The sequence below is a fragment of the Hippocampus bargibanti genome, linkage group LG07 (genome assembly GCF_051943395.1).
Source record: "Hippocampus bargibanti isolate YZ-2025 linkage group LG07, ASM5194339v1, whole genome shotgun sequence".
NCBI classification, from domain to species: Eukaryota; Metazoa; Chordata; class Actinopteri; order Syngnathiformes; family Syngnathidae; genus Hippocampus; species Hippocampus bargibanti.
In genome coordinates, this window is record NC_142740.1 from 26,068,950 (window position 1) to 26,091,390 (window position 22,441).

The window sequence follows — 22,441 nt, forward strand, 5'->3', positions numbered from 1 at the left end:
AGGCTAAATTCAGGAAGATGAGGAGATTGAGGTTGAGAATTGACGTCTAAAGAGTTTAAATCTGGATAGTTGGAAGAGACGGGGGAGGTCCGGAGTATTTTGTGCCTCAAAGGGTGGGAGGTAGAGGGGATTTTGGGGTCAGAGTGGTCCTTGGAGGGGTGGTCTGATGGTAATGAGTTGTTAATCTCAGAGGAGGATCACATCTATTCCAGGAAGTGGGAAACTTTCTATTTGGGGTTTTTGTGTGATGATGCTGTTCCTTCACTCAAAAGGGAAGTATATATGAATATTTTTAACATACTTTAACAACTTTTTTTGTTTTTTAACTGATCAGAAAAACGTTTTATAGCATCTAAAATACCCAAAACATGCAGTATGATATTTTTAGTCAAATGCAAAACACCAATAAAAATGACTTAGTGTCCAAAATCTGCAAAAAAAATTGAGCTGCGAATTGGGCATTTTCAGAAAATCCCGCCCCCAGTTCGTGACGTCACGGCAAGACGTCTTGCATTCCTGGAGAATAAAAACAATGGCTTCAGATTCGGAGAATATGCTTTCTTGTTACACATCCAGTTATGAATATGATTCAAATAGTTCTGAAGAGGAAAGCATACATGTTTGCAATTGATTAAATAATTTATTCCGTGTCATTTTGAGGCAAACGGGCGGGGGGAATGTCTCACCCAAAAAGAGGCAATAAAATGGCCGCCGAGCTGTGAGGAATTAATCAGGCCGTTTCCACAGGCTGATACATTCCTTCCACGGAGCTTGACTCCCTCTGCTGGCGGCTTTTGGATGTAACACAAGGGTTTTTAAAAAACAGTACAGCAAAATACATTGACGTGATGGAAAGACGCTACAATGCGTATTTTTTACAGTCAGGAGGCGGTCCTTTTCTGACGTCACGTGAGTACTCGTCACCAACTCAAAAACAAGACTTCCTGAATGTTCAGAGGGAGTCTTAAAATGTAAAATATAGCTATATGCGGTGGAATCTTTGTAAAATACGCTCAGTAGAAGTCATTTGAAGCCATTTTACAAATTATGGACACAACTTGTCCGGAGACGTCGGTTGTCCTTTAAAACTCATACCCTGACTTCAAAAACGAGCTTGCTGTACTGAGGCAGACAGACTAACAGACAGACACTTCACGTCAACTACAGGGAACACTAAGTACCAGAGGCACAACAGCATTGCTCTGAAGAACGCTAGCATGTGCGTGTACGCGTGTTTGTGTGTGTATGTGTGTGTGTGTGTGTGTGTGTGATCCCTTTATTTCTCTAAGGGTGATGTTAGTTCCTGAGCGTAAAGCCCATATAGACTATCTAATGCAATAAGCCAATCACACACACGCACTGCACTGGCCTCCCAGGGCTACACACGAGCAGTTTCAAGTGTGGACTAGCACGCTTAGCGCAAGTTGCGCATACTATAAAAGGCAACGAGGTGGCCCGGCTGGGTTTAATGGAGGTTGAAGCCGACATCCGAGGAGGCCGAGGTGTGCGTCAAATGGGATGCTCGCCTCACTTGGCACGCCGTCTCGCTTCACTCGTGTCATAGAGTCGTTCAAAGTATGGCAAAAGTGACTTTTTTTCACTCATTCACCGCCATTTCTATCTGACCTTCTTCAAATTTCTATTCCCTCTCGTTCCCTCAGATCCTCTTCCTCCCTCCACCTCTGTGTGCCCCTCTGCCCGTCTCAGCACGACGGGTGACAGATACAAAACGTTTTTCGGATGTCAGGAAACAAAAAAAATGGTGTCGGTTGTCCTTTACGTGAAAATTTATCATAAGAACCAGCTATCAGGAATCAGGGGTCATCACGCTTGCACACTATGTTTGACAATTTCTTATGGAGGCCCGTTTTTATACATTAAGGTCCGTTAAATGTATAGTTGACGATGGCAATAGATGCACGCGGTAAGTTCAGTAAGATTAGCAATTGGGCCATTGCCATCCAGGCTCCATCCAGCAGACGGTGCTGTTCAAAGTGTTAGTAAGAAAGGGGTGAAAAAATATTGTTTGTTCCACTGCTCCTCTGTCTTTATTGCTCATGATACATACATGGTGTACAAAATTGAAGAAGACTCCCCAAAAAAGCAACATCGGCAGACGTATGTTACTTCAGTCAAAACATGCATACACACACACCACAGAGTGGAGACCTTATGGGGACCTGACTGTGTAAAAGTTTTGTATTGAAAGGAAACGTCAGTAAAATGATATTAATTTATTATTAATCAAAAATATTACTTTCATGTACTCAGGCGTTTCTACGGAAACCATAAATGTGCTGTTTTTATGTTTTTTTGGTGGGGGACTATAACTTTTCAGAAAATGCAATGAAAAATACATGAATTTTCCAATCAGTCGTAGAGGAGTAGTCCATAGATGAAAAGGTTTCTTCAGCCATGATCTGTACTTCTTTGAAGGTGTCGGACGTTTCGCTCGTCATCTGAAGAGCTTCGTCAGCGAACTGAGACTGAGAGCCTACACAGACATTTTCTGGTGTATAAGGTTGAGGTTTAATTTGGATGGTGCTTGCAACAGACTTCTTAGATCATTACCATGTAGGCTTAGATATGCTGATGAGGTGATACCAGGGCAAATGGGGCAATCAGGGGCGGTCATACAACATAATCAGACAGACCAAAAGAAGTAATCAGATTAGCTTCAGGGAGTAGTCCACTGCTCCCCTCAACTTTAGACCTATCAATGCAGAGGTCATGCACCGCCACTTCTGGACATTAGGGCTATATATAGGACCAGAGCTACCAGCATAATTTTACTTCGCTGACATAGCTTTTCGGATGAGGAGCGAAACGTCTGACACCTTCAAAGAAGTACAGATGACGGCTGAAGAAACCTTTTCTTCTGGATTAATTAAAACTATTCTCCATCTTCAAGGAAAAAAATATTTTTTTTAGATTTTATATCAATTAAAATGTGTAATAATAATGATGCACGTTTACATAAAAACATATCCAAGGAATGTATTTGTTAAATAATATTCAGTTATTTGGTTTTGTGATCATATTGGAGGGCCATTTATATGGAAAAGAATAATAAAAAAAAAACAATTATATTTCATTCAAGCGACTTAAATGTGCCCTTGATGTTTACCTTATGCGCATTAGAAAAGGCATGGATATATATTCTAAACCAGGGATGTCAAAGTCATTTTTTGTCGCGGGCCACATTGTAGTTATGGTTTCCTCTCGAGGGCCGTTATGAATTTGGGGAACCCATTAGAATGTTTAAATCCCTTCAAATATTACATATAGAGCACACAGCAAATTAATGAATAACTTATTTTCAAATCTGAAGTCAAGAATAATGACTTTTATTGTGGTTGACATCCAAAAATATGAAATTTTGGCTCAGATTTTAGCAATCATCATGGAATTTAACAAGTTTGATTTGCTTTCGCGGGCCGAAAAAAATGATGAGGCGGGCCGGATTTGGCCCGCGGGCCTTGACTTTGACACCTGTGTTCTAAACAATTTCTAAACTGAAAAAATACATACTCCTAGCCGGATCCCAGCCATAACTCATTGCATTTTTTTCCCTTTGCCCAAAGTCTACCGTGTCCAATAATGTTTATTGTTTAAGGACATTCCGATTGAGTCCAGCTCAAGGGCAAACAAATTAACTTTGTGGTTGTAATGACATAGAGGCAAATAACACATTTTTGTGGGTGAACTCGCTCCGTGACGAAAGTCGTTGGTGAATCAGTCGTCGCGGTGGCTTGTGATATTGTTGCCCCACTTACACACGCCAACACCCGCACACGGAAAGCACGCGTATAGGCCGAGGTCAGCCCGGTCCGTCGCTTAGAATCTCGTTGAGCTAGGCAACGCACTCTAGCACTCTGATGTGGTCGCTCTGTGTTAGCCTGATCTACTTCTTCTACCAGGTTGGGAACCGGGAAATAGCCATGTGTCAAACAAACACACACACACGCTCTCAGCTGTATCCGTTCACCCACGCAATATTAAAGGTAGCTTGCACATGTTTTTCTGTTGGTTTACATTCATCTGTTTTTTTATGTCTTTTTTCATTGTTTTTTTGGGGGGCGGGGGTTGTCAAGCCATGTGCTATATTTGTGTATGTTTTTATGGAAAGCTGCATGAGCATTTATTTTGTATTCTTGTATCATGTACTAGTAGGTTCTTTGTCTTTTAACTCATTCACTGCCAGACAATGTGCAAAAATGTGTCCACTCCAGTGCCAGGGTTTTTGTCATTTTTACTCAAATTCCACGACACACACAATATTCGCCTATAGCAGCAGCTGTTTGCTCAGTGTGGCTACATGCTAATAATGGTTAGCACAGTTATGGATTTATTGATTCCTGTCCCTATGATACCAAACATGTGAACAATAGCTACTGGCCAGCTATCTAGCTAGCTATTTTTTAGCTATATAGCGATATAGCTGGCTGGCTAGCTGAATAGCTAGCTAGTTATTAGATATATGTTGGCTGGCTTTCTATCTATTTGAGTTACTTCCGGGTTGAGTGAACGCTGGCGCGTGTGGCTGCCGCTGCTCACCTGCAGAAAAAGTTATCCTGTGACTGTAAAGTGACCTTGAGAGTTTTGAAAGGCGCTCATAAATGAAATAGATTATTATTATTATTATTATTATTATTATTATTAATATTGAGTGTTAGGTCTACATAAACATTCAATACAAGGCGAGAAACCTTACACTCTCTTCTTTCATGAGAATAAAGAGTTAATTCCTAAACTACATGGGTCTGGAGGTATATGAGCTTGAAATGAGGGTGTCTGTCCAAAATACAATGCGATACATACATATTGGTTTATTTAGCGCTTGAACAACAGCTGAAGTTGGAACAAAGTGCTAACATGGAAAGAAGGGAAATACTGCCCCCTTGTGGAAAAGAAAAAAAAACATTGCAAAAGGCCATGGCGAGCGCTTTATCGGCACCCAAGCATGAATGAACAAAACCCGAACAAATTCAGGAATGGCACTCTACGTCATATTTTCAATTCCGGAATAAATTTGTGAATGACAGTGAATGAGTTAAGGTGCCGTAACACCCTCTGGTGGCGTCTTGGGAAGAAGCTGCTAAAATGCGTTGAGGAATTTTATTTGGACAAAGGTAGTCCTTTGCCACCATCTTTTGTCTTTTGGAGGCTATTATAGACATATATAAAATATATATATATAGGGGTTGATTATTCCTGGATGCATTGTGGGATATAACCTACACTTGCTCGACATTTTGTACAAGCAGCGCCAAATGGCAGACTCACTTTTTAGAGAACTATATAGCGAGTAGAGAGTGATTCAGAGAGTGCAATCAGGCACAGCCAAAATCCAGGAATGCGAGTCTTTGGTCTCAAAGTCATCAACGGCATCAAACCTGCACGCCAGGCTTGCTCACGTCCCCGTTTCCCTGCTTGCCCCCCCTGCCGTCTTCGTCGTCGCTGTCTAGCCCCTCGCTCTTGCGCTTGTTGTAGCGTTCGTACAGCACCATGAGCACGCCCATCACCCACGCCGACACCGTGCCCGCCGAGAAGATGACGAAGCCAATGGCCACGAAGAAGAGGTAGTCCCAGTAGCCCAAACCCTGGTGGCAGTCCGTACGTAGTTGCATCCCCAACTCGGCCAAACGCCGGCCCGTCAGCTCGGCCGGGCTCTGACACATCGTTTGGCCCTCGTCTGGAAGGGACGCAGAGTGAAATGACTCGTTATCAAGTTTGCCCATTCAAACTTATCTTCAATGACATTTGAACAATTTTGCAACTACATTCAAAGACGCAGGGATAATATTAGCGGGCCTCAGTCAGAAGTACATATGCACCTAAAAGCTAGCAACCACTCATTTGACGATAATGAGGTTAAAATCTTAGTGAAAGAAAATAGATGGTTTGAAAGGGGAGTAAAAGAAGCTATTGTCATAAAACAGCAAAATCCTTCACTAAATCACCATGGTGGGGTGAGGTTCAATTTGAATCGTTCGTACAGCAGACTTCTTAGGCAACATAGGCTTAGTTATGCTAATGAGGTGATACCAGATCAAATGGGGCAATCGGGCCAGTCGTAGACCCCATACTCAGGCATGACAATAGAAGTAATCAGTGTAGCCGCAGGGAGTAGTCCTCTGCTCCCCCCAACCTGAGAGCAGGGACCAATCATAGCAGAGTTTGGAACCGCCACGTCTGGACAGTAGAGATATATATATGGGGCCGAAACTACCAGCAAAAGATTTTAGTTTGCTGACGAAGCCTCTTGAATAAGAAGCGAAACGTCCGACACCTTCAAAGAAGTACATACACCTTTTCATCGATACATTCAAACGTATTTGCTAGGCGAAATTGTTGAACCCACCACCATGTTTATATATATGTATATATACAGTAAAGTCTCGTTAGATCGATATTCAAGGGAGCCCGAAAAAATATCGATATAACCGGGACTATCGATATATCCGACCCTGTTTGCATGTAATTTTCTCCGTGCGTGCATAGAAATAGTATCGATATAACCGGGACTATCGATATATCCGATATCGATATAACGAGACTTTACTGTATTTCAAAATGTTCGTATAGCGAATTGCCCCAACACCAAACATAATTCAACCCAAACTTTTCCAGTCTCCCACCAAAATAAAATACATTTGTCTCACCGTTCCCACACTTTCGAAGGCGGCTTAATGTGTACATAAGCTTCAGGGCATTTGTGTCATATTTCAGCCTAAAATTGGGAATTGAGTCAAAGTCATGAGGGTACTTTCATCCACCAATGGAATAATCAGATGCAAGAGAATAATCGAGGAAGCGTTTTTTTTTTTTTTTTTGTGTGTGGCCTTTTTATCATCTCATCTAACTTCATCTTTCATTAGCAACATACTAATTGACATCCTCATCATCATCATCACCCCCCCCCCATTCTCCCTTCATGCTCAGTTGCATCTGCAAAGAAAAATGACATGAGAGGGCGAAGGAGAGGAAAGACAATTAGTCAGAGAGAGAGAGAGCGCAGCGGACAAATGTCCAATTTGTGTTTTTTTTTACTGACGGCATAGTCAATGATGCAATTTCAGTGCTCTGAGGCAAAAATGATTGATTGCGCTTGATGAAGTTTGGTCAAGCAAGTTTTTTTTCTATCATTTCCTTTCTGATTAACTCAATCACTGCCATTCCCCAATTTATATCGGGATTTGAAAATATGACCTGGAGCGCCATTCCCGAAGGTTTTGTTTTTCTTGCAGAGGGGTGCCGATCAAGCGCTAGTCAGACTTCTGGCAATGTTTTTCCCTTCCAGGAAGGGGCAGCATTTGCCTTTTGTCCATGTTTGTTACAGCTTCAGCTGTTGTTAAAGCCCCATATAAACCAATATGTAAGTAACCATCAGTAAAAATATGACAAGACGAAACAAACACACACACACACACACACACACACACACACACACACACACACACACACACACACACACGCGCACACACATTGTATTTTGGACAGCCACCCTCATTTCAAGCTCATATAACTCCAGACCAATATAAATTAGGGATTAACTCTTTTTTTCTGATTTTTCTGGCAGTGAATGAGTTAATACAGAATGGAAAGTAAAAATTCAAACTGTTGTATTTGGGGCATTTGTGTTAAATGAGTTAAGCATTTCATGTATCAATTATGATAACCTGTAACCTGATAACACGATAAGCCATCCACTCGAGTAGCCGCTATACCTGGAAGGGTTGATCTTGCACTAAAAGAAAAAAAAAGAAATCTAAATTTGTTTAAAAGGCATTTCCATAATTAAGTTGTATTATTAACATTAAAGGACAACCGACACCATTTTTTTGTTTCCTAACTGACATCAGAAAAATGTTTTATAGCATCTAAAATACCCAAAACACGCAGCCTGATATTTTTAGTCAAATGCAAAACACTAATAAAAATGACTTAAAGTGTCCCAAAACTGCAGCCAAATTAGCTCAGAAATGGTGAGATTCAGAAAGTCCCACCCCCTTGTTCGTGACGTCACAAACCGCCTTGCTCCAGAATCAAAACAGTGGCTTCAGAGTTGGAGAAGATGCTTTTTTGTTACTCATCCAGTTATTAATATGATTTAAATAGTTCTGAAGAGGAAAGCATACATGTTTGCAACCGATTAAAGAATTTATTCCATGCCATTTTGAGGCAACATTGAGGGGAAATGTCTCACCAAAAAGAGGCACAAAATGGCGACCTCCTGTGGCCACCTCCATTTCCACAGGCTGATAAATTCCTGATATGGAGCTTGGACGCCCTCTTCTGGCGGCTTTTGGGTGCAACACGAGGTCCCCAGACCAAACAAGTACAGCAAAATACATTGACGTGATGGAAGGACTGCTAGAATGCGTCTTTTTTTCCAGTCAGGGGCGTTCCTTTAGTGACGTCACGTACGGACTCGTCACCAACTCAAAAACAAGACTTCCTGAATATTCAGCGGGATTCCTAAAACGTAAAATATAGCTATATGAGGTGGAATCTTATTAAAATACGCTCAGTAAAAGTCATTTGAAGCCATTTTACAAATTATGGGCACAATTTGTCCGCAGGTGTCGATTTTCCTTTAATATTATTTGATGTGATTTGAACAAATGAAGGCAGATTAGTGCTGAATAATTTCATTTGTGAGTACAGTCATTTGTTGAACGGGATTGGATTAGCCTTTATTAGTCTCGCAGTGGAGACATTTACATTTCACAGCAATTTATAAAAGGAAGAGGAAAGGAAAGAAAGAAATAGAAAAACAAAATACAGGAGCTGCTGGAAAGGCAGCCACTCTCGTGGCACCATCTTGAAGTCAAAAGAACAAAAAAACAAAACTTAATCACAAATAATATGACAATACAAAGACACAAATACAAAGATTTGACACCAACCACTTGGTAACCGCCATATAAACAACAAACCGAATGGCAGCTTCTGATTAAACGATTTGAAGTGCAGCTGTCTTGGAATTCTGTGCAGGTTTAAAGAGAAATGCAAATAACTACGTAATGAGTTTGATCCAAGGTTATCAAACACTGCCCGCATCAATACCACCCAACGCTGCTTACCCCCCCCCCCACACACACATTCACTTTATTTGGTAAATTTTAATTCCAACTTAATCAGCTCCATCAACTGCTACAAAGGAGGACGATTGAGTCGTGCTAGACGTTTTCGACTGGACTATAGTGTGTGACAGATAAGAGCGCTGACAACTGCTCGCAAATGTCAAGGACATCCCAGACAGTGACAGCTTTTCCTGGCCTGACTGATGGGAAGTGAGGATAAAAATGTTTAAAAAAAAAGAAAGTGACAAAGAAACAGGACTCAATTATGTCTCTAACAGAGGTGGCAAAAGTACACACACTACCTACAGCTAAATATACCGTGAGCATCCAACGTTAGCTTTTAACATTACTTAGAATGTTAGCCTCCAATGTTAGCTACATTACCCGAAATATTAGCTTCCAACATTACCTTCAATGTTTCCTGACAATGTCAACTACAATATTAGCTACGTCCTTAGTTGCCGGTTTTAATTTGTATGTTAGCTTAAAGGACAACCAACAGGATTTTTTGGTTTCCTAACTTACATCAGAAAACGTTTTATAGTAAAATACCCAAAACACGCAGGCTGATATTTTTAGTCAAATGTAAAACACCAATAAAAATGACTTAAAATGTCCCAAAACTGCCACAAAGTGAGCTCGGAACTGGGCAGATTCAGAAAGTCCCGCCCCCTTGTTCGTGACATCACTATTGGTCACACACTGCCTTGCTCCAGAATCAAAACAATGGCTTCAAAGAATTCAGATTCAGAGAAGATGCTTTCTTGTTACTCATCCAGTTATGAATATGATTAAAATAGTTCTGATGAGGAAAGTTGTTTGCAATCGATTAAAAAAGTCCTTCCGTAATCATTCGAGCCGTCTGGACTCCAATGTAGCGCCCAGAAAAAGCAGAGTGTAGACTGAAAGGTTAAATATCAGAGAAAGCACCTCCAAGGGATCATTCCTCAAGATGGTGAAAGAAGAAGGTTACGTTCCTCATCAAGTGTTTAATGCTGATGAAACCGGCCACTCCATTCCATCAAGCCATCAACGACCATCACAAAGGTAAATAAAATGACTTTATTGTACAGTACAGTTTATTTCTTTAAAGATAATACTATAGCACATTTATTATACATAAAATAATTTATATTTTGTGTGGTTTTAAGGCTTACAAAATTAGAAAATTATGTTTTATGGGGACCTGAGAACGGATTATTCTCATTTTAATGGTTTCTTATGGGAAATTAATTTTTGGGATACACACTTTTCGCCTTACACTGTCGCGGAACCAATTAAGTTCGTAAGCCAAGGTCCCACTGTATTCAACACGAGTCTTAAAATGTAAACTATAGCTATATGCGGTGGAATCTTTGTAAAATGCACTCAGTAGAAGTCATTTGAAGTGATTTTACAAATTATGGACACAACTTGTCCGGAGGTGTCGGTTGTCCTTTAAGAGGTTAACTTCCAGGTCTGTAATTTAAGCTAAGTAATTAAAGTCCAGAGACAATTACCTAACAATTATTTTGAGTTATTTTTTTCTATCGATTAATTAAAAATAATTAACTAATTAATCATTTTCCAACTCTTTATAACATTACGTCTAATGTTAGCATCAACATTACCTTCCAATGTTGGCTACAAAATGCCTCGACGGTTAGCATGCAATGTTAGCCCTAAAAAAAGCTAGCTTTAAAAGTTAGCAATTTTAAATGGATTATCTGTGTGACAGATAGGAGCGCTGACAAGCAGTGCGAATGCCCGGGATGTCCGTGACAGAGGCAGCGTTTCCTGACAGACTGACTGATAGGAAATGAGGATAAAACTAATAGAAAAAGACATGAAATGACAAAGAAGCAGGATCCCTTTTTTGTCAATGATGTTTAGAGGTGGCAAGAGCACTCACGCCTTCTCGCTAACTTTAACAATTGTGTCAAAAATGACCAGTAAAAGGAGAAGTACCTCTACTAGCTGAACTGCGTAGTTAAAATTTTTATTTTAAAATTACAGTTTGTGTGTTTTTTTTTTAAGTCTAATCTTCCAAATAAGTCCAAGATGGCGCTCGAATAGCTAGCCATCAGTAAGTGCTCTCCCAAGCGTTGATGTTGTTTTTGTGTCTGTTTTCTTTTGTCACTTTGAGTTGTTGTGCATCGTGGAACGGATACAGATTGTTTTTCAGCCTTTTCGGCAACACGAATATGCCAGCACCGTTTTTGATTTGGATCAATTTCGGTGTCATTTGACTGTAATCACCGGACAGCTCTGGGGCGATTGTGCTTTTAATAGCATTAGCATTTTCACAGCCCCGCTTTGTCCAGCGGACAGGTCGGTGCTGTTGGACAGTCTGCGGCTGGATGGATACATAGCAGAGCGCGTATGTGGAATTGTCGCGGCTTGGAATTGAAGCGGATTTAGTGGGGCAAGAGACGTGACACAGTCTCTTTTCATCAATGGAATATTTAGCTTGTAGCAGACATGCACATTTCACCATGACGTCTGATCCACTGGTGAAAAGGATGTTTTGATCCGCTCTTCTTTCATCTATAACTGCTTCATACAACAAAGAGGTTGCAGAAAGAGCTTAACATTGAATGACTGTATCGTTGAGTGGTCATATTATTATTATTTGGTTCTTTTGACTTCAAGATGGCGCCGCGAGAGTGGCTGCCTTTACAGCAGCTCCTAAATTTTCTTTCCTTTCCTTTCCTCTTCCTTTAATCACTTTGCTGCTGTGAAATGTAAATGTAGCCTCTGCGAGACTAATAAAGGCTAATCCAATCCATGATTTAAATGTGTAAAAGAAATATGCGGAATGGATAATCAACAGATTTCTGTTAACGCTGAATTTCTAAGAAAAAGTACGTCAACCAATGATGTGAACTTCAAGTTTTGTTTGACTTCTGGCCCCTCCCCTCTCCCTAAACACAATCAAGTGATTATCTAAAGCTGGAGGGTTTGAAAATGTGCCCTGATGCTATCAAGGATCTTAAACGCAATCATCACGGCGCCTAAGAATAGTTGACCTTTCCCGCATTGACGCCTTCGCTCTCGTTCTTCAACGTTAGTCAGAACGCCGGCGTCCTCCTTTTTTCCAGCTTCTCCATAGCGGCTCCACTTCCTCTGGCAGAGGATAAGTGCAGAGCCACGGTGGAGGTCGGCTCGTAGCAAAAAAAAAGCTCTTATCGTTTCAGTTTTTTTTTCTTCCATTTATTCTCCCTTTAGTCCTTTTTCACTCTATTTCCTCCCGTTTGGCTCTTAACTACTTGGAGAAATTGAGTGATATGCATGACCCTCTTCAATCGTGATGCTGCGGGTCAGTTTCTTTTCAAAATGCCGTGCCTAGGTGGGTTTTCTCCGGGTTATCCGTTTTCCTCTCATGTTTCAAAAACATGCATAGTAGGTTAATAATAATAATAATAATAATAATAATAATAATAATAATAATACATGTCATTTATAAGCGCCTTTCAAAACTCTCAAGGTCACTTTACAGTCACAGGATGATAAATGGAATGCTTGAAATCATAGGTGTCAAAGTCAAGGCCCGGGGGCCAAATCTGGCCTGCCACAGAATTTCATTCGGCCCGCGAAAGCGAATCAAACTCGTGAAATTCCATGATGCTTGCTAAAGTCCGAACCAAAATTTCAACTTTTCATATGTAAACCGCAATAACAGTCATTATTCTTGACTTCACATTTGAAAACTACTTATTTATAATATTAATAGTAATCATCACAATAATAATAATAATAATAATAATATACATTTCATTTACATTTCGCCTTTCAAAACTTTCAAGGACACTTTACAGTCACAGGATATTTTTTCTGCGGGTGAGCAGCGGTAGTCACACGCGCCAGCGTTCACCCAACCCGGAAGTAACATAAAGTTAAAAAAAAAGCAAAACTAAATAAATAATTTCAAACGTTCCAAACCGATTTGAAAGTGTTTCCGATGATTTTAATTGCAGAAGATGAAGAAGGACATTGGCCATATGAAACGGTGAGGCGGAGTCACTGAGTGGTGGTTTGACGTTCAATTTAGATCGTGCGTACAACACGACTTCTTCGGCCATTTGCCACATGGGCTTAGTCATGTTTACCGGCACAACTTCGGATGGGGAGTGGCCCATCACTTGAGCTACCTGGCTATCTAGATAGCTGTATAGCTAGCTGTATAGCTCGCTATCTAGCTAGCTATCTAACTAGCTATTTGGTTGGATACCCACATCAAGATCATGGGCTAAAATGTTTTTCTCTTCTTTATTAATTTGTTGTGCATTCTTGCATTCTATATTCAATATGTGGAGGAGATGAAACATTCTAATGCAGTGGTGTCAAACATAGGGCCAGCGGGCCGGGACCTGCCCCCAAGGAGGTTTGATCAGGCCCGCAGGATAATTTAAAAGTGGAAAAAATGCAAAAACGACATGGAATTGATATTTGTAATGAGGTGCAATTTAAGGATTGTTCACTAGAGGGCAGAGTGGTACTGTTTCGATCAACGTGGAAGAAAACAGCTGTCTTTTTTTTCAACCCGGTTTCAAAACCCTCATTGGCCAAAATGTCATTATCCAAACAGAAAAGTAGATGAGTGTAGAATTTTCAATGAAAAATGAACCATGTCATATTTTTTTACAGAAATGCGTGGGAAACATTTGTGCTTGGTGTGTTTAGAAGGAAATAGATACATTTATTTAGCCATATGAAATATTGCTCAAGACAAACATTAAAATAGTAAGTTTAAAATATTTAATTCCGTTCAAAAACTAAAAGTAACTGTTAACGCGAATATTAGCTTGTAATATTCTAACCTACCAGTTTTCAACAAGTTTCGGTATTGAAGGAATGATACAGTGAGACCTCAACTTACGAACTTAATTGGAGTGTGTAAGGTGAAAAGTGTGTATCTCAAAAAAACATTTCCCATAGGAAACCATTAAAATGGGAATAATCCGTTCCCGGGTTTCCATAAAATATACTTTTCAACTAAATAAGCCTAAAAAACTACACCCAACATACCGTATTCTATGTATAATAAATGTGCTATTGTATTGTAATGAAAGAAATACACTGCATTGTATCATAAAGTCACTTTATTTACATTTGTGATGGTCATTTATGGCTTGATGGAATGGCGTTGGAGGGCAAAGGGAATTGCTGTTTGGAAAGAGAGGCGCATTACATGAGGACTGTAATTAAAAAAATAAACTGTGCTGTAAAAGAAAGTTTTATTTACCTTTTTGATGGTCGTTGATGGCTTATGGAAGGAGAGTAACTTAACCTCTGGTGCTGTTCGGTCGTGTGCTTCCGCCAAAGATCACTCCGCCAGCCGTGGTGGGTGTGTATTATGAAAATAGTGCTTATTATAAGGTTTAATTTTCATAAATATGACGTTTGTAAGACGAAAAGTTTGTAAGATAAGGTGTTTGTAAGTTGAGGTCTCACTGTATTTGGTTATTTATAGCCCACAATGTGAAATGAGTTTGACACCCCTGTTCGGATGAATTCCCCAAATTCATAACTACAACGTAGTAATGAACGTAACGTAACATAATATAAAAATTCATAACTACAACGTGGCCCGTGGCAAAAAATATGAGTTTGACACCCCTGCTCTAAACTGTCCCTTGTTGTAAACTGTCGCTAGTTGCAAATGTTCCTTTGTGACTGTGTGCCCTACAATTGACTTGCAACCAATCCAAGGTGTATCCCACAGTTGCGATAGGCCCTGAACCGTCATGAGGATAAACGAATCGGATCATGGATAGGTGGATGTATATGTGTGAATGGTACATTTACGCCCGTTTTGAAAAGAGGAGGGGAAAAATAGCTCCATTGTCCATATGTTATATTTTGGCAAGACTGCACAAGTAGGCCGGTTGAATTTGATATGCGTCCTTTGTAATGAATAATTTATATTGCCGCTGTATTGAATGATGCAATTCTCTTTAATGAATGTAAGTGGTGGCCTCATCCTGTTTGGTCCCACGTGCTTTGTTTTGTCACACCCCCACGTATCGTCTCTCGAGTTAAGTCCACTATCACTTCTCCCCCCCCCCCACCCTAAAGTGAAAATAACAACTCTCAAATAGTGACATACTTTGTGTGTGCACGTCATCATGCAATGTGCTTGTCCGAATCATCGCATCGGGTCATTCGACCGTTCACTGACAATTAGCGAGACAGCAAGAGACTACAATGCCCCTAGGCGGAGAGAATAAATAGAATGGAACCGCGACACGGAACCTTTTCCTTCAATGAGTTTTCATATCAATAGCGGATACTTCAGTCATTTCACCGGGTGACTGTGAGGGCAACGGTGGAAAAGGGTCACAAAAACTGTGACATAGTAACTACTACTAGTTTCATACTGTCAGAGATGTTCGATCGGACACTGTGGACAAAGGCTCGAACCCAGGAAGATAGTGTTTTACTGCCGTCAGGAAACACAGCCATTCATGACAGACGTCTGAATTCTGCAGCACTACGCCAAGCTATTTATTGAGACTACATGCAAATTAAAGTGATACATTAGTAAAACATAGTTTTCTTGATTATAATACCACGCCTCTGAACGTTCTGAGCACCAACAGCTGTAAGCAATAAAACAGTGATATTTTCATTGGTTGTCTTTTCCATGAACTGAGAAATTTGTTACCTGGCTAATGAGCTCTTCCTGTGAAGGAGTTTCAAGTCCTAAATTCATCTAGGCCAGATCTCCTAGATGAAGGTGACAGTTTAACTGGTCTGTGTCTATTTCACTCAGATTTACTGTGGCCATCTGCGCCTTCACTGTGGGCCTATTGTTTGGTTGGCCAGCTAAGCATGGGGCTTTTAAATGTGATAACTTCTTATTCTCTATCACATACCTATCAACTGACCGTATTTTGCCATATTCTGTACGATTTTGGCACATTTTTAGATGCGGCATCCAAGAAAGTTTGTACGGGAAACGCAAAAATTGTTTTTTTCTATTCCATTTTCGATTCCATTTTCATCATTAAATATTAGCAGTAATGTTAATTATAACAAATATCACTACTCGTAAAAAACGAAGTCGACCACCGAGAAAAGTGGTCGAAGTCTGTGCGAAAAGTCTAGAGAAGAAACAGAAGTTCCGGTCAAGTGGAATTTTATTTTGAAATCAATTAAATTAAACATTTTACCTTGTTTTGTTTTTGCCGTAATATCATTCATATTTTTTTTAAAACATTAAACATCGTAAGAACACAAATTCAAATTATTTTTATGCTGTGGACATTTTTTTTTTTAAAGCCACAATGTTCTTCAACAAAGAACATACTTGATTATTGCTATAAATATGTTGTAACTTGAAATTTTGTTCATAAAATTTGGCAATGAAATATTACACATGCGTGTTTTTTTTTTTCAGAAAATAAGTAAAAAATTGAGCCGTCACAGTGTCTCGCAGGTTGACAGGTATGTCGTTTCCATCTTCAGTAATCGATCTGTTTGTTTTCAATGTTAGCTTTCAACATTAGGTTCCAAAGTCAGCTTACAAATAACATTAGTATCCAATGTAGTAGCTCTTATGTTAGCGTTGAATGTTAGCTACAACATTCGTGTCCAAAAATGACATTCTAATGATACTTCTCATGGTAAAGCTCAGGAACACCAAAAACAGCTTCCAATATTAGCGCCAACATTAGCTTCCAACATTAGCTTCCAACATTGTCAATATTTGCTGTTATCTTCCGATATAGTTGCTAAAATTGGTGCTCAGACCAACCTTTGTTTCTGATGTTAACATCCAACATAAGCATCCAATGCCAACTCAGATTTTAGCTTTCAATGTAACATAAGAGCTAATGAAAACCAATGTTAGCTACCAAGGTTAGCTTCAACATTAGCTTCCAATGTTTCTGCTTCATACCTGCCCATCTTAGCTCATAGCTGCCCTTATAAATAATTACAATTCCCGTTTAAAAGTTGTAGTACGCCATACATGATTTGAAATGAAGAAAAAAAAAACAAAAAAATGCTAACACATCCTCCTGTACGCAGCGATAAACAAAATATATACGATTGAGGATTACTTTTGCTGGTTTGCCGTATCGTTGGCTATCAGCAGTTGAGACGAACTGGATATGAGCCAAAATGGCTCTTTGTAAGATCGGTTCACAATATTTTCTTCCCGTATAAAGTTTTTGTATGCCATACATTATTTGAAATGATAAAAAATGTGTAAAATAAAGGGAAAGCATATAAGTTCACAGGTATATGCTTTCTTGCTTTCCTTGCCTCTCCTGCCCTCTCCTGAAATCTATCACGCTGCTGTTTGCTGTCAAGATGGCGGGTGATCAGCGTATATCAGAAGCTCATAACATACTCAACATTTAATTACCCCATTAATTCTTGTACAGCGTCCTTGGGTACAACGTAGCTCTATAAATCTAATAATCGCTGATTATTAAAAGCCAATTACAAACTACACTGTGTGTTTTAAAGCGCTCCACTGCTCTTCCGAATCCTGCCTCAGTTAGACCCTAAAAGTGATTCCCCGCATCTGACATTGCACACACTAAATGGACGTGTCTTTAAAGATAATTCTCATCAGTGGAAGCACATTATTTGACCAGCACCATCATTAAATCACGTGAACGAGGAGAGGAATTGAAGGTTGCAAGAAGTGATCGAAAAGGAGAACAAAAGGACAGCGTTTTCAATTAGGTGCTAGCTTGGGAGGGCCCGTAAAACAATTTACATAAATTATTGCATATCATTAAACATACAAACCAATAAAACAAACATTACCTTACATTACCTACACAAAGGTAAATATTATACTTTATTATATAGTATCGTTTATTTCTTTAATTATAATACCAGAGCACAGTTATTATACATAAAATAAGGCTTAGAAAATGTTTTATGGGGACCTGGAAACGGATTATTCACATTTTAATGGTTTCCTATGGGAAATTAATTTTTGGGATCCACACTTTTCATCTTACACACTCCATCTGGGAACCAATTAAGTTTGTAAGCCAAGGTATCATTGTACAGTCAAGCCTCGGTTTTCAAATTTCGCAGTTCTCAACCAATTCGTTTTTTGACCAAAACTTTTGTTTTTTTTTATGCCTTGGTTTACAATCGAAAATCGGTTCTCGAGCAAACAGAGCGCACCTGAATGCACCACCTGACTCCCCTCCGCTTCCTTATACGTCACTTCCTTGTGCCGCGTTTCATTGTGACCAACACATTATTCCCGTGTAGCGTTTCACTGTGTATTATTATTATTATTATTATTATTATTATTATTATTATCATTATTGTTATGTAGCCCTAAAACTCAATATTCTGTGGGTCCTGGAATTCGAGTGACAATGACAAAAACCCTGGCACTGGAGTGGACACATTTTGGCCCATCTAGCAGTGAATGAGTTAAAACGTCAACATTTCCCTTCATTCCTCCATCCTCACCTTGGAATTTGAAGTTCTCGATCTGGACCCAAAGGCAGAGGTCCTCTGTGTCGCAGTCGCACCTCCACGGGTTCCCGCTAAGTCCAACCGACCTGAGTGCCGGCAATCCGATCAGACTACTAACGTTGAAGACGCTCAGGTTGTTCCGACTCACGTCCAGAACCTGCAACGCCGCATTTTCGGCAAAGGCGTCCGCATGGATCTCCCTGAGACCCGGGTTGTCGGTCAGACGCAGCATAACCAAGGATCCCAGTGGCCCAAACGTCCGCTCATCAATCTGCAGCAGTATGTTGAAGGACAGGTCCAAGTAGGCTAACTTGTGCAGGTTCCCGAAGGTGGACTCTGAGATCTCCGTGAGGGAGTTGTTGCTGCAGTCCAAGTAGACCAGGTCCGATAGGTAGTTGAGCTGTAGTGCCGGAAGCTCTCCGATGCGGTTGTTGGAGATGATGAGCTGCCGAGTGGCCAGCGGTAGTTCATTGGGGAATTGGGTCAGGTCCCGCCCGGCGCACTGGACCACCAGCTGGTCATCGCACACACACCTTTTGGGTTTAAGAAATCCAGGAATTGTGTTGGGAAAAAATTGGAAAGGTGCCATAGGAGTGAATGGGAATTCACTAGAACTTGCCGACCAAAACGAAGCTCTCGTTGTTGTTGTTTTTTTAGGCCTTTTTTTATTTGTTTCACATTTTAGAACTAATTTTGAAGCAATATTTATTTATTTTTTATTTTTTTTTGCTTATTGTTGCAAGACATAATTTAGGTGTGCAAAATGTTGGTGTGAGGAAGCTTTGAATACACCACAATAGACAATAGCATTCAAAGCCAAGGTTGTTTTGTTTGCTTTTTTCCAGAATCCATGATTTCAATCTTTCAGTCTGTCATTTTTTTATGTTATTATTATTATTATTATTATTAGTAGTAGTAGTAGTAGTATATTATTATTATTTTATTACTATTATTATCGATACTAATATAATTATTACTATTATTATTATTATTTTAGGCATCATGATATTGATTTTTATTATTTTATATTATTTATTATTATTGTAATTGTTATTATATTACTATATTATCATTATTACTATCATAATCATTATTTTAGGTGGATGTTTTTATTATTGTATTACTATTATTATTTATACTAATATTATGACTATTGTTATTATTATATGTATCATTCTGTTTATTATTATTTGTATGACTATAATTATTATTAGACGTATCATTATATTTATTATTATATGTATTATTCTAATATTTATTCTTGTTATTATTATCATCATAACGCTTATATTTTTTTAATATTATCATAATCTGTATTTTATATTGACGTTGGTTTTATTATTATTATTATTATTATTATTATTATATTTATATTGTTTATTATTGTTATTGTTCTGATTCAGATCTGATTCATCTTATTATTATTATTATTTATTTGTACGTTTTTTAATCGATATAATTATTTCTTTTCCAATTTCCAAAAACCCTAACTAAACTTTCTAATGGAAAAACGGCCCCCAAAAAACTTCCCAGAAATTTCCCGGACGATATTTGATCGCAACCCGACATGCACCCACCTGTCGGGGCAGCCGGCCGTCAGAGCCGGCGAGGGGGCCGCCCCCATCACGTAGACCAAGAGGGACAGGAGCCGCAGGGAGTGGGCGCCAGGCTGGCGGGGGACACGCATGACGGGGGCCTGAGCCCGGTAGCGTCACGGAGCGTGGACGCCGACCCTGGTCATCCCGGATCCGATTTATCGGGATCCAGCCTCTCCCTGTTAGTTATTCCCAGACTTGCGACACCCCGGTGGGCCAGTTTAGTGGACTTGGCCCCACCGAGCCCCTGAATCACCCCCGCGGTGACTCATGCTTAGTTGTCCCCGGCTGAGTGCATGACGAGGGCGTCGCTTCCTGAGTTGAAGGGGTAACCCGCGCGTACTTCTCCTATCCGGGATGAGCCGTCTTTTCCCTCCAACTGAGCGGCACTTCTCTTCGGTAGAGGACGCACGCTGCTCGGCGCGTCCTTCACACTGCTCGGCTCCGTGCGCTACTAATGCTTCTCGGTGCGAGCTGCTTCTCTGAGCGCTTATGCACGTGACCACCAGTGTGCGCCTGTTTGTGTGTGTATGTTCGTATGACTAGTCTTGTGAGGACCACTAACATTTTATACCATACATAGTGAGGACATTTTTGACAAGTTAGGACCGTTTGGTCGGTCCTCACAAGTTTTTCATTCTAAAGGCTTCTAGTGGGTGTATATATGCATCTGTTGAAGTTTCACAAAGGTCCTCACAAATTCACCCAAAATGATTTTTTGGTGTGTATTTTCATTTCACTTGGATACACACACTTTTTATTCACTCACTGTATGTGTTTGTGTGTGTGTGTGTGTGTGTGTGCGCGTGGTTAATGAGAGGAAAAAGGTCATACCACAACAAGTAAAACGATATTTAAACCAAATTCACTACAGGGGTGAGGACTTTGAATGTACCCATTCAGAAACCTCAGTCTTGCTGTCATTTCAGTTTCAAGTCCACTTTTTATTTCTTTGTTTAAAAAAAAAGTTGAAGTGGGAAATGAGGTGACATTTAGTGGTCAAATGGAACACTGGTTCTTTTCTAAACTGATCAGCAACGGTGGTCCTCATTCCTTATCTGGAGTTATCCGGACCTCACAAAGCCGTTGTAACAGGAATGTGTGTGTGTGTTCGTATGACTAGTCTTGTGGGGACCACTAACATTTTATACCATACATAGTGAGGACATTTTTGACAAGTGAGGACCTTTTGGTCGGTCCTCACAAGTTTTTCATTCTAAAGGCTTCTAGAGGGTCTATATATGCATCTGTTAAAGTTTCACAAACGTTCTCACAAATTCACCCAAAATGATTTTTTTTGTGTATATTTTCATTTCACTTGGATACACACACTTTTTACTCACTGTGTGTGTGGTTAATGAGAGGAAAAAGTTCATACCACAAAAAGTAAAAGGATATTTTAACGAAATTCACCACAGGGGTCAGCGAAATGTCCGACACCTTCAAAGAAGTGCAGATGACGGCTGAAGAAACCTTTTCATCAAAAAATGCATTAATTAAAAACCAAGAAAAAAGTTAGTACAATTTGAACACATAAGCATGTTTTTTTTTCATGACATACTATTTGGCTGCCACTGCTCACCCACAGAAAAAAAAAATATCCTGTGACTGTAAAGTGACCTTGAGAGTTTTGAAAGGTGCTTATCAATGAAATGTATTATTATTATTATTATTATTATTATTATTATTATTATTATTATTATTATTATTATGTAGATAGCTAGGTAGGTCGCTAGGTAGCTAGCTAGTCATGTTAGACAAAAAAAAGAGTGGACAATTTATATGTATATTTCATATTAGCTATCTAGCTAGCTTGCTATCTATTAGCTATATAGCTAGCTAGATTATTATTATTATTATTATTTTCAAACATTTTCCCTATATAAGGGGCATCGCAGTATAAAGTCATGCGAAAGAAAACCTCTGCAACAACCAAGATCATTCTTCTTCTATTTTACAATTGAATCACCAGTGCGATGGAAAAGAAATTCATTTTTAATTATTGTTTTATTATATATTTTTTTCCTCTCTCATGGCTCGGGTCCATTCCATTTTGCATGTGCACGATGATGTGATTTTCACTCTAATTTCTCAGTCTCAATCTTCATTGGGCCCCAAAGCGGGAGCAGCAGCGTTCGTCTGAATAACAAACACAGATATAACAGACCTTGTCTCATATGCTCCACTGGCTGGCTAATTCCTTCCCCTCCTACCCCCCCCTACCCTCTTCCTTTCCCAGCGGCATGTTGACTTCATTATGCATATTCACGTCCAACAGCAGCCGCCGGTTTATTCATTAATTTTCCACTTTTAATTGCG

The 22,441-nt window shown here is 39.6% G+C and overlaps 2 protein-coding genes across 5 annotated transcripts in view; one reads left to right on the forward strand and one right to left on the reverse strand.

The window, feature by feature from the left end:
* The window catches only part of mmachc (metabolism of cobalamin associated C), a 57,521-nt gene that overhangs the window by 12,385 nt on the left and 22,695 nt on the right, over window positions 1-22,441 (forward strand). The gene's annotated exons all lie outside the window — the stretch shown is intronic.
* On the reverse strand, window positions 88-20,563 carry lrrc52 (leucine rich repeat containing 52). Its single transcript, XM_089001702.1, has 3 exons — window positions 20,105-20,563; window positions 18,522-19,060; window positions 88-5,695 (listed from the first exon to the last, which is right to left on the reverse strand). Exons 1-3 carry the CDS (start codon window positions 20,212-20,214, stop codon window positions 5,391-5,393), a joined length of 954 nt encoding a protein of 317 aa, XP_088857828.1. The 5' UTR covers window positions 20,215-20,563; the 3' UTR covers window positions 88-5,390.

What these genes read in the sequence shown, in the direction of transcription:
- lrrc52 (XM_089001702.1), bottom strand. Translation starts at nt 20,214, where the DNA reads ATGCGTGTCCCCCGCCAGCCTGGCGCCCACTCCCTGCGGCTCCTGTCC. An exon ending in ACGGCCGGCTGCCCCGACAG is followed by an intron (nt 19,061 to 20,104) that starts GTGGGTGCATGT and finishes TAAACCCAAAAG; the next exon opens with GTGTGTGTGCGATGACCAGC. An exon ending in CGAGAACTTCAAATTCCAAG is followed by an intron (nt 5,696 to 18,521) that starts GTGAGGATGGAG and finishes CGTCCCTTCCAG; the next exon opens with ACGAGGGCCAAACGATGTGT.